Below are 19,500 nucleotides of genomic sequence, written 5' to 3'. Positions count from 1 at the left end.
GAGGCCATTGTAAGTTCAGGGATCACCGTATATAATGAGCAAGACTGAGGCTTACCTGTGATATCAGCAGCTGGCAAGAAGACAGCTCCCGCCCTGTCACTTCCATCTTACGGTGACATTCAACCTGAAGGTTCTCCAGCTGGCGGCACCGTTTCACCACTGACTTCACCTCCGATTTGATCTTACTGATATAGAGACGTGCCACGGTAAACTCTTCCTCTATGGCCCCACTTATCTCTACAGGCTGCAAAGAAGGCTTGTATTAAAGACACATCCAGAGTATAGAAGAAAGGGAGGACACTGGAAACAATGAGACTGTGCTCAGATTTACAACTAAGTGCCATCTAACCATTGTATATTACTCACCAATTTAAATTCTCCATTCCCCACAATGACACTGAATTCACTAAGATCTTTCATGAGGCCATTGAGAACTTCTGCAATTCTCTTTCGTTGATGGGTGCTAAACTCCTGCAGGCGATGGAGATCACTTTCCAGAGAGAGTAGAGTTGCCTTAGCAGAGACAGAAAAACCACAGTGACTAACCTTCATCAACACTTATTATACTACTATATACTGGCCATACACTCATATAGATTATGTCCGAATGCATGCTCACAACTATCATTCCTGGACCCTGCATACACATGCACATTCAGTTCATACAACAGTGCATGTGTTCTGCATGATAAGGGTGCATGCACATCACGTTTTTGCAATACAGTTCCTGTATCAGGTTTTTGATGAAAAACGGATTCCTCAAAACCTGACTAAGTTCACACCTCGTTTTGTACTTACGGCTCCCGGTCGACCACGTTTTTGCCTGCGGTCGGGAAACCGCATACGGCCAAAAACGCAGCCGACCAGAGGCTGCTGTTCACTCCGGTCGGCTCATTGACATGCATTAAATACGGTTCCCCTATACGGCTGAGTGCGGGAGCCGCGATTTAGCCCCGCCCACCCCTCCTCCCAGCCGTATACGGGAGCCGTAAGTACAAAACGAGGTGTGAACCCAGCCTTAACTGTATCAAAACGTGTGTACAAATTTTAACCCATATAAGGATGAAAACCATATACGGTTTGAAAAATGATGTCCAGTTGCATCAGTTTTTTAAGAAAAAAATGTGTACGTTTTTAACTTTTCACTCCATTTTGAATAAAGTTTCACTTGTTTGATTGAAATTACAAGAAAAAAAACTGTGCAAAGTCAAAAACCGTATGGTGAAAACCTGATGGAACTGTACGCACATACAGTTCTGTACTGTTCCCATTGACTCCCATGTTAAAAAAAAAAATTATACGGCTTAATACAGTTTTTCACCCGGACCAAAAAACGTGGTAGACTACAGTTTTGGGTACAGGTAAAAAACTGGACAAAACCGTATGAGATGCAAAACGGACTAAACCGGATGATGCGTTTGACATATGGTTTACAATGTTAAGTCAATGCATACAGTTTTCTATACGGTTCCGTACGGTTTTTAACTTGAAACTGTATACGGGAACTGTATAGCAAAAACGTGGTGTGCATGCACCCTAAGAGGGATTTAAAGCTGCTGCCAGACACCACTGGAGGCTTATCTGTCCTGAGAACAAAAGGATCAGATTGAATCTTTCTCTTCTCTGACTTTCCAGTCAGGGATGAGTCCCCTGTGCACATTGAATAGTTGGCTGCTTTTGGCTAAATAAGTTGTATGTAAACAGCTTTAGAAAGTCCTTCAAGACATGGTAATAGTGAGGATATAGGAATCAGTCTCCTTGTGCCACCTTGTGGTCAGTGCATATACTTACAACTTTCTGGGAGAGTTCTTCCGCAAGTATCTTGTTCTGCAGAGTTTTGTCCTCTACTTCCTGGGATTTTTGGTCATAGTTTACGGCTAGTTCTTCTAGAGCTTGGAGAACTTCTTTAACTTCTTCCTTGGCACAGTCATTCTCAGACTGTAAGCGGCTTAGTTCCATTTGCACCTTGTCATTGTCTCCCCGAGTGGATACTAGGAGCTGTGGATACAAGAATTGAGATCGGGTTATTTCTCCTGGCCTAAAGAAAATCCGTGAAAACCAAATACATCAGCATTAGCATAGCTGTTTGCAATAATTTGAGAGATACAACATGGTATTACCCTTATACAGGTCCTGTTCTTTGTTGGTCAGTATGAAAGGCAAAAATCATGAGTAGAAAAATAATAACTATTTTAAAAAGATTTGCAACTCTTCAATTGTAAGTTACATTCCTGATTTGACTTACAAGTATTGATGTCAAATACTGACAATATTACACAAATATCAAAGATGTCCCTGGGACATATACGGTATATATATATATATATATAGCTCTTCCTCCCGCAGGTATACACACAACTATGTGGTGTATACATCCCAGTAATAATGTTACTATTTTGCTGGGGTGACTAGTTGATCGCCCCAGGTCCCATTGCCCACACCCAAGCAAACGGATGAATCTGCCAGGGGAAGTCATGACTGGTAGTAATCACTGCGAGAGAAATGTAGCACTACATGGTGGCAATTCAGATGACTGGGAATTCATGTAATAAATATAGGGACATCTCAAGTCCCCAAACATAGAAGGGGATCCAAAGCATTGGGACCCCCCTCTATGATGTCCGATTGCTCTATTAGGGCATACGGACAGGAAATGTCTTTATTAAACAATCCTTTGAAAACTCTAAATATAAATATGGAGACTATGTAAATATGGTACTACTGGAATACACAAATTAATTAAAGTGTTAACAAAATATTTTGCAATGTGTACCAAGATTATAAAAATAATCCTTAATCTTACCAGCCATATATTTTCCTAAATAGACCTTAAATAGGTTATCTTGATCTTTCTTTAAAATTAACCAAAAGCAAGGAATGTAGAACCAAAAAATAAAAAACCTACACGTACATATGACCACTAAATGGCTGCCCCATCACATGGTCAGTGCATGAGGACATCATTGGAGCTGAAGTGTGAGTACAGGCTGCAGAATCACATGATCAGTGTATGAAGACATCATTGGAGCTGAGGTATGAGTACAGGCTGCAGAATCACATGGTCAGTGCATGAAGACATCATTGGAGCTGAGGTATGAGTACAGGCTGCAGAATCACATGGTCAGTGTATGAGGACATCATTGGAGCTGAGGTGTGAGTACAGGCTGCAGAATCACATGATCAGTGTATGAGGACATCATTGGAGCTGAGGTGTGAGTACAGGTTGCAGAATCACATGCTCAGTGTATGAAGACATCATTGGAGGACTAAAGTGTGAGTACAGGCTGCACCATCACATGGCCAGTGTATGAGGACATCATTGGAGCTGAGGTGTGAGTACAGGCTGCAAAATCACATGATCAGTGTATGAAGACATCATTGAAGGACTAAGGTGTGAGTACAGGCTGCACGATCACATGCTCAGTGTATGAGGACATCATTGGAGCTGAGGTGTGAGTACAGGCTGCACCATCACATGCTCAGTGTATGAGGACATCATTGGAGGACTAAGGTGTGAGTACAGGCTGCAGAATCACATGCTCAGTGCATGAAGACATCATTGGAGCTGAGGTATGAGTACAGGCTGCAGAATCACATGGTCAGTGTATGAGGACATCATTGGAGCTGAGGTGTGAGTACAGGCTGCAGAATCACATGATCAGTGTATGAGGACATCATTGGAGCTGAGGTGTGAGTACAGGTTGCAGAATCACATGCTCAGTGTATGAAGACATCATTGGAGGACTAAAGTGTGAGTACAGGCTGCACCATCACATGGCCAGTGTATGAGGACATCATTGGAGCTGAGGTGTGAGTACAGGCTGCAAAATCACATGATCAGTGTATGAAGACATCATTGAAGGACTAAGGTGTGAGTACAGGCTGCACGATCACATGCTCAGTGTATGAGGACATCATTGGAGCTGAGGTGTGAGTACAGGCTGCATAATCACATGATCAGTGTATGAGGACATCATTGGAGGACTAAGGTGTGAGTACAGGCTGCACGATCACATGCTCAGTGTATGAAGACATCATTGGAGGACTAAGGTGTGAGTACAGGCTGCAGAATCACATGTTCAGTGCATGAGGACATAATTGGAGCTGAAGTGTGAGTACAGGCTGCACAATCACATGATCAGTGCACAAGGACTTAATTGGAGGGCTGAGGTTTGAGTCCAGGCTGCACCATCACATGGTTAGTGCATGAGGACATCATTGAAGCTGAAATGTGAGTACAGGCTGCAGAATCACATGATCAGTGTATGAGGACATCATTGGAGCTGAGGTGTGAGTACAGGCTGCAGAATCACATGATCAGTGTATGAGGACATCATTGGAGCTGAGGTGTGAGTACAGGTTGCAGAATCACATGCTCAGTGTATGAAGACATTATTGGAGGACTAAAGTGTGAGTACAGGCTGCACCATCACATGGCCAGTGTATGAGGACATCATTGGAGCTGAGGTGTGAGTACAGGCTGCAAAATCACATGATCAGTGTATGAGGACATCATTGGAGCTGAGGTGTGAGTACAGGCTGCAGAATCACATGATCAGTGTATGAGGACATCATTGGAGCTGAGGTGTGAGTACAGGTTGCAGAATCACATGCTCAGTGTATGAAGACATCATTGGAGGACTAAAGTGTGAGTACAGGCTGCACCATCCCATGGCCAGTGTATGAGGACATCATTGGAGCTGAGGTGTGAGTACAGGCTGCAAAATCACATGATCAGTGTATGAAGACATCATTGAAGGACTAAGGTGTGAGTACAGGCTGCACGATCACATGCTCAGTGTATGAGGACATCATTGGAGCTGAGGTGTGAGTACAGGCTGCAGAATCACATGATCAGTGTATGAGGACATCATTGGAGGACTAAGGTGTGAGTACAGGCTGCACGATCACATGCTCAGTGTATGAGGACATAATTGGAGCTGAAGTGTGAGTACAGGCTGCACAATCACATGATCAGTGCACAAGGACTTAATTGGAGGGCTGAGGTTTGAGTCCAGGCTGCACCATCACATGGTTAGTGCATGAGGACATCATTGAAGCTGAAGTGTGAGTACAGGCTGCAGAATCACATGCTCAGTGTATGAAGACATCATTGGAGGACTAAGGTGTGAGTACAGGCTGCAGAATCACATGATCAGTGTATGAGGACATCATTGGAGCTGAGGTGTGAGTACAGGCTGCAGAATCACATGATCAGTGTATGAAGACATCATTGGAGGACTAAGGTGTGAGTACAGGCTGCAGAATCACATGATCAGTGTATGAGGACATCATTGGAGCTGAGGTGTGAGTACAGGCTGCAGAATCACATGATCAGTGTATGAGGACATCATTGGAGCTGAGGTGTGAGTACAGGTTGCAGAATCACATGCTCAGTGTATGAAGACATCATTGGAGGACTAAAGTGTGAGTACAGGCTGCACCATCACATGGCCAGTGTATGAGGACATCATTGGAGCTGAGGTGTGAGTACAGGCTGCAGAATCACATGATCAGTGTATGAGGACATCATTGGAGCTGAGGTTGAGTACAGGTTGCAGAATCACATGCTCAGTGTATGAAGACATCATTGGAGGACTAAAGTGTGATTACAGGCTGCACCATCACATGGCCAGTGTATGAGAACATCATTGGAGCTGAGGTGTGAGTACAGGCTGCAAAATCACATGATCAGTGTATGAAGACATCATTGAAGGACTAAGGTGTGAGTACAGGCTGCACGATCACATGCTCAGTGTATGAGGACATCATTGGAGCTGAGGTGTGAGTACAGGCTGCAGAATCACATGATCAGTGTATGAGGACATCATTGGAGGACTAAGGTGTGAGTACAGGCTGCACAATCACATGCTCAGTGTATGAGGACATCATTGGAGGACTAAGGTGTGAGTACAGGCTGCAGAATCACATGTTCAGTGCATGAGGACATAATTGGAGCTGAAGTGTGAGTACAGGCTGCACAATCACATGATCAGAGCACAAGGACTTAATTGGAGGGCTGAGGTTTGAGTCCAGGCTGCACCATCACATGGTTAGTGCATGAGGACATCATTGAAGCTGAAGTGTGAGTACAAGCTGCAAAATCACATGCTCAGTGCACGAGGACTTCATTGGAGGGCTGAGGTGTGAGTGCAGGGTCTTTTTTATGCTTTCCATTTCCTGCAAATGGGATTTTATTTTTTACAAAGGTTGGCAAATCCTTTTAAACATTTCTGCTCACAAGTGCTTTGGACCATTGTGCACTTGATAGACTATTAACTCTGATCTTGGATAAAGTAAAGATTAAACACAGATTAAAGTACAGATTAAAATATCAATACAAATTGAATAATTCAATAAATATTGTATAAATACGCTCAAACATAAATTTTTCTCTTATTTGTGTAAGATAATTCTTATGTTTTAAATACATGTACTGTAAAAATCTGTTGTGCAAGAGAGAAACATAGAACACAGCCGTAGGTAAAATCTTTTCTGGTGAATTGGTTACATTATAGCACATGTAACCAGATCTCTTTCATTTATTTATGACACACATTGTATATATTGTATATATGCCTTTCAGCATATCATTTTCTTATTTTCAGGGCAAGCATCTGCTGCAATATCATTACCTCTTCTTGATCCAGCATTTGCTGTTTGAGTTTTTCTGCTAACTGGCTCTGCTGGTTTATCTCTTCATCCTAGAAATATACAAAACATACAATACTTAATTCTTGTCATTTATTATGTCATGTATCATGGTCTGCGATCTTTGTAGTGTTACTTCATGATACATGCCCGATCAAGCTTATGCCGCGACCTCTGGATGCCCTGCAGCGCACAGATTCTCTAATCACTCCTCCATTCCTCCTATTCTATCTCCTCTCTCAAGACAGACAAACAACTTTTCAAAAGTAATAATATGTTTAGGAAGGCAGGCATGGGATAGGAGCCTGACAAGGGGAGAAAGAGGTCTTTTTTTTTTCTCTAATAAGATATATAACAAGTTATTCACATGTGTTGAAATGACAATGAGCATACAACTCATTCCCTCTATATCATATCTCCAAATTGGGAGTATTTTATGTGCTCATACAATGAAAAAACACATTATAGTTGTAAAAAGAAGACCTTTCTTTTATGTCTCCGGAGCAGTCACTATTGTGAATTTTAGGATAAATATATCATGCCCTATGTGTCGGTAGTTTTCTTTCAGTAACTTAGGCTCATTGGTCAGTGCAAATTTACTCTTTTGGCGCCTACAGACACAAGTCGACCCTTTAATTTCATTCAAGTTACTTAAAAAATGTAAACTAGTATAAGTTACATCCCGACAAAATAGCAACTGATACTTCCTTACCTTGTCATCCAGCTGCTTATACATCTTACGGATCTCCTCCTCATACTTCCTCCTCTCTTCTTCGGAGATCCTGATCACAATGGAGGAGTTGTTATCATTCACTGGTGTCTCCTCACAGACTGGTGTCTCATCTTGGATGATCTGTTCACCATCACTCAGCTGCTCTGTCTCAGGTACGTTCTCTCCTAAAGGAAAAGTTAAACAGGAACTGTCATATGAATAAACTTTGCACAGATCACTAATACAAGCGAATGTAAGAAATGCTTCCTTCTCCTGTTGTCAAACTCTTTCCCTCTCACCTCCCCTTCCTGCTGCTAAACTCTTCCTTCATGAAAGTCATCATAACTTTGCCCTGTGTCTAGAATACAGTGACCCCCCGACCTACGATGGCCCCGACATACGATAATTTCAACATGCGATGGCCTCTCAGACGCCATCGCATGTTGAAGGCAGCATTAACATACGATGCTTTTGTATGTCGGGGCCATCGCATAAACGGCTATCCGGCAGCGCAGACTGCTTCAGCTGCCACCGGATAGCCGTTTACGGTGCCCCGTGTGCTCCGGTGACGATCACTTACCTGTCCTCGGGGCTCCGGCGCGTCCTCTTCGGGATCCCCTGCATTGTTGGCCCTCTCCTTCGTCATTATCACGCCGCTGCGCACGCCGTCCCATCATCCAATAGGAGCAGCGTGCATAACGACGTGATGGTGGCGACGGAGAGCGAGGATGCCGGGGAAGCAGAGGCCTTGCCGGAGCGTCGGGGACACCCCAGGGACGCGGCGACAGCGATGGAAGGCGACATCCAGGGCAGCGATGATGGTCCGGAGCGGCGGGGACAGGTGAATACAACTACCTATACCAGTGGTCTTCAACCTGCAGACCTCCAGATGTTGCAAAACTACAACTCCCAGCATGCTGGGTGTTGTAGTTTTGCAACATCTGAAGGTCCGCAGGTTGTAGACCACTGTCCTATACTTTACATTGCACGGATCCCTCAACAAATGATGGTTTCAACAAACCATGGTCCGTTTGGAACGAATTACCATTGTATGTTGAGGGACCACTGTACAAGTAATTAAAGTTTACACTGCTAATGCTATGGCTACTTCTGTTTAGGCTATATATGGAGGCACAGAAGCGCAGTATCTCCTCCTGTGTGTGTGTAGAATACGGAAGACATCATAAACATCAGGCTCCACCCACCAGCACTGGGAGAACTGAAAATTATAGATGAAGCTTCCAGAGCAGAAATCAGCTGAAACATGCCATATATGAGCCATATAATGGCCAAGAATAGTGCTGCTCCTCATGTACACACACAGAGCAGCTTATCCTATAAAGTTATCTGAAATGACAGGTACGCTTTAGGTTTACTGTGGTTTTTTGCATACAAAGTAATAGCTACAGTATAACCTTATGACTACTTATGAGTGATCTGTGACTGTGAAAATGTTTTTACACTTCTCTTTTAGCACTTTTAGCACAATGGACTGCCCCTTACCATTCCTCCAGCGGGCTAGCTCAGCCTCCAGCTTTTGGATGGTTTCCTTCATTGTCTTGTTCTTCTCCTTCTCCTTCTCATACTTCTTCTTCCACTGTTCTGCTGTCAGCTCAAGGTTGACTGATGCAGTGTTCTTGATGGTCTTGGCTCTACAAGCATGAAATTTAGAATAGTCATTGTGTATTCTACTTCAATTGACATTTAGGTGGCCTTATAAAAGTGGAAGAGCTCATGGTTAATAAAATGGGATTTCTACCATTTTCCTTTGAGCAATTACCCTATGCATTTGTATAAGTCATCAGCGATACAGCTAGAATATACATTTACAGTATGTATCTGAAATTTCTTCAGTAAAACTTAAAGTGGTACTCCACCCCTAGGCATCGTATCACCTACCCAAAGCATTGGGGATAAGAGGTCTGATCGCAGAGGGGTCCACCTGCTGGGACGCCGTGCGGTCTCCGGGCCGGCACCCCATCATTTTGAGCATCATGTTCAGTATGCCACCTTCGGGCGGCCATGATGTTACGCCCCCTACATTCATGTTTATGGGAGGGGGCATGATGGCAGTTGTCTGAAGACAAGAAGCCCTATCCATATTATAGTATAGTATATATAGTATAGTAAATGGACTTCATAGTGGGAGATTGGGGCCAACCTCTATGACAAGGGCATGAGTGGGGTAAGAGCCACATGTAACCCACGCTTAGCGAAACCACCTTAAAGCAAATATGCATAAAGAATAAGCACCTAAGTGCATAAGGTCAGCCTTTAAAACTAGTTTTATTATGTAGTTTATTCCATAACCACAAGGTAAAAGCCAGACGGACTAGGTCCTATGTTGGTCCAAATCTACTACACAATATAGTACTATGCTCCTCTCTGAGAATTTTTTGCACCTACTACTGAAAATTGAACAAAGCATATACACATAAACTAAGCATGTCCCTACCCACAAGCCCTGAGCACATGCCTCTCAGCTCAAGGGGACTTAATACATATCTAAAATTACTACAGCGCCAGTGCGTTTCTGTCACCAATTATACAGGTGATGTCATCAGCAGGGCTGCCATCAGAAATTTTGGGGTCCCTTACACAGCTCAAAGCCTGGGCCCCAGACCTCTTGTAGCCGCCCCCAGGGCACGACTGCCATCTTCCCCATCATCCATAAAAAAAAAAAAAATTTAAACACAGGACAAGAAAAACAAGAGCCTGTGAGTTCAATGAGGAAGGAAGGAAAGAGGAAATATCACCATACATATTACCATCATACTGTTACTGATCGAATCCTGTATACTACAGCCCCCCCCCTTATAACAGGTCTCCCCTCTCCAGCCCCCCCCCCCCTTATAACAGGTCTCCCCTCTCCAGCCCCCTCACCTTTATACCAAGTCTCCCCTTTCCAGCCCCCCCCCCCTTATAACAGGTCTCCCCTCTCCAGCCCCCCCCATAACAGGACTACCCTCTCCCCCCCCCCCCTTATAACAGGTCTTCCCTCTCCAAGCCACCCCTCCCTTAATAACAGGTCTCCCGTCTCCAGCCCCCCTCCCCTTTATAACTGGTCTCCCCTCTTCAGCCCCCCCCCTTTATAACAGGTCTCTCCTCTCCAGCCCCCCCCCCCCCTTTATAACAGGTCTCCCCCTCCAGCCCCCCCCCCTTATAACTGGTCTCCCCCCCCCTTATAACAGGTCTTCCCTCTGCAGCCCCCCTCCTCACATAGTAATAAGATCAGGTTCTCCTCTTACCCAGTGTAACAGATCTTCCCCTGAGCAGCTTCTGTTCCTATGTGCTGTCAGCAGGAGGAGCCAGAAGCAGGGAGGAGAAGGCAGACAGTAGAGGCGTCAGTGAGCGTCCTGTCTGTATAGTATGTAGTACAGACTCTGAAGCCTCTGAACCTCCGGCCACTGTGTCAGCTGTCAGTCTCAGGACCTGTGTGTGATGCTGCAGCTGCGGTGCACACAGGTCCTGAGTTCTCAGGCCGGCACACTGACTGATTTATTTGTGTGTCGGGACTCCTAGCCTCCAGCCACTGCCAGTGTTCTGACCCGGCTGCTGCAGGGGGGTGCATCGGGCCGGGCCCCTTGGGAGCTCGATTCCCTTACTGGAGTACTGGCTGTACCCGCCTGACGGCGACCCTGGTCATCAGGATGATGAGTATTGCAATGAACATAACATATGTGCCAAATTACCAGTTGTCAACTTGTATATAAAACAACCATTATTAGTATGGAGGCACAGTGGTGCCCGTAACAAATAAGTAGTACAATATTCTGTGGGTACAAATGTATGAAATCCTGTAAGAAATTTACAAATAATGCCGGAGGATATTGGAGCAGTGACACCTAATCTTATAACCGACATGCTCAGGTCCCATCAGTAACTTCTGACGGTTATTAGCTAAGCCCAGGGGAGCATAACGTGTGTAGCAGGGAGCTGGTATGGTGGCCGGCTCTAATGCTCTCTGAGCAAGAAGGGATAGCCGAAGTGTAAGAGTGGCTTCAGCTCGGACAAACCCAGTCAGCCACGCAATATGTTATCAGCCATTCAGCTAAATATAAGGAAAATAATACTACATTTTCCCTGAAGTGGATATAAAAAGGTTAGGCATGTCCCAGTACTAAAAGATGATCACCTAGAGTTAGAAAAGCCAGATATTCTGCCACATCACAACTTCTAGATGGGGTCATTGTGTCCTCTTCAACCAACTATGATTCCTGTAATCACTGATTGGGGCTTCTATATTAAATGTTCTACTGTATTTTTTGTAGTTCTTTGCTTGCGAACTTTCTTTATTCTTAAAAAAAAACTTTTGAAATAAAAAATCCAGACCTTTATCTAACCACATGCAAATGTAAAGACAGAACCAACAAATTTCGGCAGGACCGGATGACCATCTAATGTGTATGGGCATCCCCCTCAACTCTCCCCAAATGACAAATGTTGGGGGAAAGAAGGATATGACCTGCAGATTTCAACTGCCTGATCCTTTTCATTCTCCTTGAGATACACTCCGCCAGATGAGCCTAGTAGCAGCTTTCTGCCGCCTCTCCATTCAAAACACAAGCGCACTTCGCCGAGTCAGGCGTGTATAAGAATTAGGAGATATACAGTAGCTGTCAATAACCAGGCTGGACTCTATGTAAACACAGGTTGTCTTTGTGAGAAAACCAAATTACTGGAATACTTACCTCTGGCCAAACATAAGAGTTGACTTGGTCTCTGCATCATTATAGCTTGATGGAGAGCAGCAGATAAACATAGTTGTCCTACAGTTTCCACCCAGAGAGTCTTGCAAGATTCGAGTCATTTTGCTGTCTCTGTAGGGAACGTAACCTTTCTAAAACAAGGAAACTGTAAGAATTAGTACTTGTGTGGTTTTGTATGACGATTGCAAAGTGAAGAACAGTAACTACAAAGTGAAGAATAGTAACTGCAAAGTGAAGAATAGTAACTGCAAAGTGAAGAATAGTAACTGCAAAGTGAAGAACATTGGTAGCTGTCACTTACCGCGCCTTCTGCTAGAGAAGATATGACATTCCCCAGGGCAGACAGAGACTTATTTATGTTCTTGGCTTCATCCAGTACTGCCCCTTCAGCTCCAGTTTTACTGACCTATACAAGTAGAAAGCACCAAAATGATTACTGTATGTGGTATCGTAAAGGATCTATAATGTATCAACTCAGGTTTATACAGTATAAAATGCACAGAATCAGTTGTAGCACGGGGGGGGGGGAGGTTTGAGGGAAAGAATAAAAAAAAATAAAAACAATGGGGAGATTTCGGCTCCGTTCACAATGTTTTACTTCTTTACCATATCTACAAGATGAAATGAAAACCATAATGGATGATAAGTATATATGTTTTTGGTAGGGATTGACCGATTATCGGTTTGGGCAATATTATCGTACGATATTCACGATTTTGGACATTATCGGTATCGGCACTTACCTTGCCGATATGCCGATAATGCCCCCTGGCCAGAGACGACCGCCGCCCCATTGTCTCCCCTATCGCCAGTTTTATAATTACCTGTTCCCGGGGTCCGCGCTACTTCTGGCTCCTGCCGCATCCTGCGCTGTTGCTGTGCGCTGCGCAATGACGAGTGACATCATCATTGCGATGTCACCGTCAGTGCACACAGTGACAGCACAGGACGCCGCCGGAGCCAGAAGTAGTGTGGACCCCGGAAACAGGTAATTATAAAACCGGGGATGGGGGAGGCAATGGGGCAGCAGCGGTGGCTGGACTCAGGACCGGCAGGGGGAGAGAAGCGGGCGGCGGCGGTCTCTGGCCAGAGGATAGGCAGAGGGGGCAGCGGCAGTGGTAGGACTAGGGAGGACCCCAGGACAGGCAGGGGGAGTGAAGCGGGCGATGGTGGCGGTCTCTGGCCCCGCAAAAGCAGCTGCAGTTCATTGATTTAAAGCGCCTGCTTTAAATCACTGATCTGCAGTGTCTTCTGCGGGCCGGGGGGGTGTAATAGCCGACAATTTATACCGGAATATCGGTATAAGTTATCGGCTATCTGCCTGAAAGGTCACAGATTATCGGTATCGGCCCTAAAAAATCAATATCGATCGATCCCTAGTTTTACTGGAGGGTGAGGTTTATACTTTTAGATTAACAGCATGCAAACTAAAGCCAGATGATGGCTTCTCTACAATAAATGTACAGAACAGAATAATGTAAAGAAAGAAATGAGTGTGTACAGGGTCCCACAAAAGCAATAAGGACAATTTTCTGCAATAATAAATAAACATTAATAAATGGTGTTTGCTGGAGTGTGATGGTAAGAGGACTGAATGCATCGCTCAGACAGGAGAGAAGACAAAGAGGAAGCTTCAGCATTTCTGTGTCAGTTGCCCCAGGGACAGAGCTGCTTACATTGATTTCTCTGCCTCCCCCATCAATTTTGATGTCTCATGACAGCTTTCAGTAGCATTCTCATACAACCGTGTACTACAAAAGTGTGCATTCCCTCCTGTCTTAATGTTTAAAGGGAACCAGGCACATTAAAAATGCAGTGACAGGGTGGCGTGTTATAGAACTGGAGAAGCTGAGTAGACAAATAATAAGCAGTTTAAAGGGGTATTCTGGGAGATTCCCGCGATCTCTCTGCAGCACCCGCATTCTATGCGGGGACTGCGTCTCTAGTTTCGGAAACCCCAGGTTTCTGGGACTGGGGACGTGACGCCACGCCCCCTCCATTCATGTCTATGGGAGGGGGTGTGATGGCCGCCACGCCCCCTCCCATAGACATGAATGGAGGGGGCGTGGCGTGACTTCACGTCCCCAGTCCCGGAAACCTGGAGGTTTCCGAAACTGGAGATTCAGCACCCGCATAGAATGTGGGTGCTGCAGGGAGATCGCGGGGGGTCTCAGCAGCGGGCCCCCCGCGATCAGACACCTTATCCCCTATTCTTTGGATAGGGGATAAAATATTTTTGCCCAGAATACTCCTTTAAACCTCTGCTCATTCTGGGCTTAGGAGTCCAGAGGGTGGTCCTAATCAGTGATTGATAGCTATCTCTGTGTGTACACTTGAAGGGGAAGTTGTCAATCATTGATTAGGACCACCCACTGGACGCCTAAGCTCAGAATGAGCAAAGGTTTAAAGGGAATCTGTCAGCAGCATCGTGTGCACTACCTGCTGTTACTTCCTGTTAGTGTGATGACACTGATCAACTGCTGCTACATGCTGAAACCCTGTGCAATCTGTGATCTCCAGCCCTGACTAGGTCAGCCAACTCTAACTGCGCATGCATGGGATCTCAGCACGTAGCAGCTACGTACAGAAGAGGGAACATATGAATATTTAGCGGCGGACATGAGTAACTGGCCGATAAGAAGAACCAGTGCACCTTGGCACTAGGGAATGACCGAGTGCACAAAGAACATAATTCACATGTATGGATTTTTAACATTTTCGTAGGAACAGCGACACTTAGAAGGATAAAGTAACCACCATTAACAGGCAGCACCAGCAGGTTAGTGTAAGTGATGCTGCTGAGAATGAATAAATGCTTTGTTGTCCTGCATCTATTCACATTAAAGGGGTACTCCCATGGAAAACTTTTTTATTTAAATCAACTGGTGCCAGAAAGTTAAACAGATTTGTAAATCACTTCTATTAAAAAATCTTAATCCTTCCAGTACTTTTTAGGGGCTGTATACTAAAGAGAAATCCAAAAATTAAATGCATTTCCTCTGATGTCATGACCACAGTGCTCTCTGCTGACCTCTGCTGTCCATTTTAGGAACTGTCCAGAGCAGGAGAAAAACCCCATAGCAAACATATGCTGCTCTGGACAGTACCTAAAATGGACAGCAGAGGTCAGCAGAGAGCACTGTGGTCATGACATCAGAGGAAATGCATTTAATTTTTGGATTTCTCTTTAGTATACAGCCCCTAAAAAGTACTGGAAGGATTAAGATTTTTTAATAGAAGTGATTTACAAATCTGTTTAACTTTCTGGCACCAGTTGATTAAAAAAAAAGTTTTCCATGAAAGTACCCCTTTAATGTGAATAGATGCAGGACAACAAAGCATTTATCAATTCTCAGCAGCATCACTTACACTAACCTGCTGGTGCTGCCTGTTAATGCCTGTTAAAGTTTTCCACGGGAGTACCCCTTTAAAGCATATATGATCTCCTCAGCTCCTCCTGCTCTATAACATGATGCCTGCAAATTAGACTGTATTTTCAATGTGACAGGTTCTCAATATCTAAATATTGGCCTGATTTAGTGTAAATGCAGTCTACCACGTCATATAGCTTCTTCATCCCATCCAATAGATGTTAATGACCTGCCGGGTACTGCCGAGGATATAGTAACAAACATACTAAAAGTGGAACTTTGGCTAAAGAGATAATTTTTTTCTCCATAATTATAGCTGCAAGTAACCTCAGAAATCTATTCTATAAACTGTCTACCATTCATTTCCCTAACTGAAGTGTTCTGTAATTCAATGCAATACAGACAGACTAAAATGAATATTCTGCAGAAATCAATAGGCCTTGTTCCGTCTGAGTACACACTGATGTTATTATTCCAAAGGCCATCATTTCTGGCAGCTAGTCCAGTGACTGTGCAGAATTATAATGTCTTTCTATAGAAAGTATGCATTTACAGTTAAGACTATGAAGATCACACATAAAAATACTGCCAAAACACAGCATTGATGGGTTGTCATGGATTCCCTAACCACAGGATAGTGGATAAATGTATGATCTCTGAAGGTTTAACCAGTGGGACCCCCTGCAATCACAAGAACGGGGATCCAAAGTCTCCCATAGAATAGCTGTCACATGTGTACACTGCCCCTCAATGCAATGTCCATGGGTCTACCGGAGATAGCTGAGCCAGTCCCATAGGCTGACAATATAGCAGCAGTAAACAAAAATGACTGCCGAAGGTCCATCTGACAAGATAGGCACAAATAAGATCAAGTCGCATATAATATGAACCATTGATGTATTGGTACAACAAAAAATATTAAAAGGGTATTCCAGGATTTTTTTTTATTTGACTTTGCTACAGGGGCTGTAAAGTTAGTGTAGTTCACAATATAGTGTCTGTACCTGTGTGTGACGGGTTTCTCACAATTCTTCTGTGATTTTCACCCATATATTTATTCTTACCAGCATACAAAATTACTGTTGTCCAAGGTTGCAATGTGGCCGAGACCTGACTCACTAGTCAGCTGATGACAGGGAGCCTGTTTGCTTCAGTGGGTGGAGGGATCACTTGGTGGGAGAGAGATCAATCTGCAACTAATGCAACAGCTGTAGGCACCCTGATTGAAAACCACAGGTCTTTTGAATGGAAGCACCTCATTTATGTTTCAATGGGTGGGGTGGCTGATGTGTGGGAGGAAGGAAAATGGAATTGTGGGATTTGAAGTCAAAAAAATAAAAGTCAAACAGGAAATACCAGTTCACAAAAAGCTAGCCACAATGTTATGGTAATCTCACACCATAGCCATTTAGCCCCAAGACAAGTGCAGATCCTTCCTAAACATGTCCATTACTGACTGCCTTTAAGACAGAGAAAAATTTAATAGAATTAAAATGTTCCTGTAATGTCAGTTTATTTGTATTTTCTGCTTTGGGTCCTGTTCAGACATTAGGTTTGTATCTCAACAGTTTCTGTGTTAATTCTCCCTGGAATGGGAAGAGTTAAAGGAAAACTGTCAGATGTTCACTCCCGCACTAACCACAAATATGGATGGATAGTGCAGGGGGACGCTGATTCATATGATCCCTACCTTGTCCGGATCCGTCAGGCCGTTCGCCCGCAATCTTAGTTTTTCTATATATGCAAATGTGGCTGTAACTGGCACGGGCGAGGTTTTCAGGAGCCTAGTGGCACTGTGACGTCAGCGCTGCCTGCTTATGAATATTCATCCCCCCTCCCTCCGGCTCTCCCTCTCCCCACTGCTCCTAAGTGGTCTTCATGGTGCATGTGTCGCTTCCTGACTAAAATTGACTAAATTTACTCCAGCTCAAACATTGAGCAGAAAAAGCTACTACCAAAGTAAAAAAGGAAAAATTGCTTACGTGAAAGAAAATTATCAACAGGCTGAAACCAGTTAATAAATAAGTCACACATAAGCAAAAAAAAAAAAAGTAAGGAAAAAATTACAAAAAAAAAATAATACATAAGCAAACACTGATAAATGTCCCTCATTATCCTTTAAGCGCTGGTATATATATTTTTCTTTTATCCTTTATATATTTAGTATTGAGGTTCCATCAGGATTGGAGTGTGGTTTCTAGTGTGTTTCTTGTTCTGAGTCCAGTGTAAACTTGATTTCTTGACTTGTTATTATGCTATTTCCTGCCTTGTTTGTATTTATATGTTTGTTGGTTATTGTATTCTCGTTATGTTCCTGACTTGTTCACCAACTTTGTACAGTTCCGTTTGTTTTGTTGACTTCGATGCCTATGCACTTTAGTACAAGGAAGGAACCGACACCAAGTTGTCGATCCGTCGTTTAGGGTGGATGGGCAAGTAGGCAGGGAGAGTGGTCTTAGGGACAGCTTTAGGGCTCACTTCTCCCTGCCCCCGTTCATGACAGCTCCATGTCTGTTCTACATCCAACTGTTCTGCCCTAGGTATATGCTTAGGTTATCTTCATGTTATTAAGACCCCTCCTGCATACTGAACAAGACACAGATGGACAACTGGAGAGCAGGACAAAAATGTCTAGCTTTAATTATGTTTTCTGGCATCTAAGAAGGATGGCCTATCCTTAGAATAGGTTACCATTGTGTTAACGGTCCAAACCCATAGAAGTCCCTTCACTGCGGTACCAAAAATCAATATGGCTGTTCTGGTCCAAGTGGCTGTGTTTGGTTCTTCGACTCTAAGACCACAGCTCTTTTGCAATTTCCTTAAAAGGAGTTGAGCTGCAGTATCAGACACAGCTGCAGTCACATGGATGGCGCAGCATTTGGCTGATGCTTAGTGTGGTCTCAGCAGTTGGTTTCTACCATTTACACATTTATGACCATCTGTGTGTACTGGACTACCTGTTGGATGTAATGTGTCCCGAAGCAGTTGCCAAATCTAAACATCCCCACAGAAATATCACCAATAGTGTAACAATATGACAAACTACGCATAGCAAGGTTAAAAGTCTGACCTTCTCACTGCCAGCCAAGTCAACCAAATACAGTTTTCCACTCAGCTTCTGCTCTGTCTCCACATTCTCCTGCTTGATATTGATCAGGAAGATGCTGTGACTACGGGAACTGTGCTCATTCATATCTAAAAGAGACAAAAGAAAACATGTGAAAACATATAAAAGGGACACGTCATGTACAGGACATAGGTTATAAAAGACATCATAAGATGAAACCAGAATCAGGAGCACTGAAATATATTTTAAAAAGGGTACCCTCTTGTTTTATACAGTCATCCCCTATTTTGAACCTATTATCGTTTGCCAGGGCTCCTTTTTAAGGTGGCTGTTAAGAGGATGTTATTTTACATTGCTTAATAAGCCCTACATGGGTGTCTATTGCCAGCACCTGAAGCAGGCACTAAGCTTTCTAATGTAAGCTAAACTTCTGCTCAAATGGCTGGGATCTGAGGAGCTGTTGATCCCGGCCTTGTACTCCTCCGATCATCACGGTCAAGAGTGACCACCACTCCCTTTTGATCAGGCTACCACATTTACTGGTGAAACAATTAGAGACTGGACAAAGGACCTCAGGGCTGTCTTGCATATGACTTTATATCTCTGCATCAGTGAGAAACTAAAAAATGACTGCTACTGAGACACTGAAGCAAAAATGAGAAAACTTAGCTGGTCCGGCCAATGAGGGGTAAATCAAGTTACAAGTAACTAAAAAATAATAATAATAGTAAAAATAATAAAAGTCAAACTAAGTACCATTATAATATGTAAAGATATGTGGAGAATAGACAAGCGCACTCACCACGTTAGCAGCTTCAAACACGTCAGCTTTATTGTAGACATCCAGGTACAGACAGTATAAGTGCAGGGGGACGACAGGGAAAGGAGGTAGAGTCCGTTGCCGTAGCCCGAGTCTACCTCCTTTCCCTGTCGTCCCCCTGCACTTATACTGTCTGTACCTGGATGTCTACAATAAAGCTGACGTGTTTG

At 43.9% G+C, this 19,500-nt stretch overlaps 1 protein-coding gene across 5 annotated transcripts in view; it reads right to left on the bottom strand.

Annotated features, from left to right (window-relative positions):
* KIF5A (kinesin family member 5A) overlaps positions 1-19,500 on the bottom strand; it is a 158,867-nt gene that overhangs the window by 56,075 nt on the left and 83,292 nt on the right. For all 5 annotated transcript variants that reach the window (XM_056562563.1, XM_056562564.1, XM_056562565.1 and 2 more), the window contains exons 8-16: positions 18,514-18,638; positions 12,374-12,478; positions 12,055-12,203; positions 8,867-9,015; positions 7,364-7,548; positions 6,636-6,704; positions 1,792-1,998; positions 367-513; positions 56-244 (exon numbers count right to left, since the gene is read on the bottom strand). In XM_056562563.1, the coding sequence (XP_056418538.1) occupies positions 56-244; positions 367-513; positions 1,792-1,998; positions 6,636-6,704; positions 7,364-7,548; positions 8,867-9,015; positions 12,055-12,203; positions 12,374-12,478; positions 18,514-18,638 (1,325 nt within the window). The remainder of the gene's footprint in view (positions 1-55; positions 245-366; positions 514-1,791; positions 1,999-6,635; positions 6,705-7,363; positions 7,549-8,866; positions 9,016-12,054; positions 12,204-12,373; positions 12,479-18,513; positions 18,639-19,500) is intronic.

Source organism: Hyla sarda, chromosome 2 (assembly GCF_029499605.1).
Source record: "Hyla sarda isolate aHylSar1 chromosome 2, aHylSar1.hap1, whole genome shotgun sequence".
Classification (NCBI taxonomy): Eukaryota; Metazoa; Chordata; class Amphibia; order Anura; family Hylidae; genus Hyla; species Hyla sarda.
This window is presented reverse-complemented; position numbering and strand designations above follow the sequence as displayed.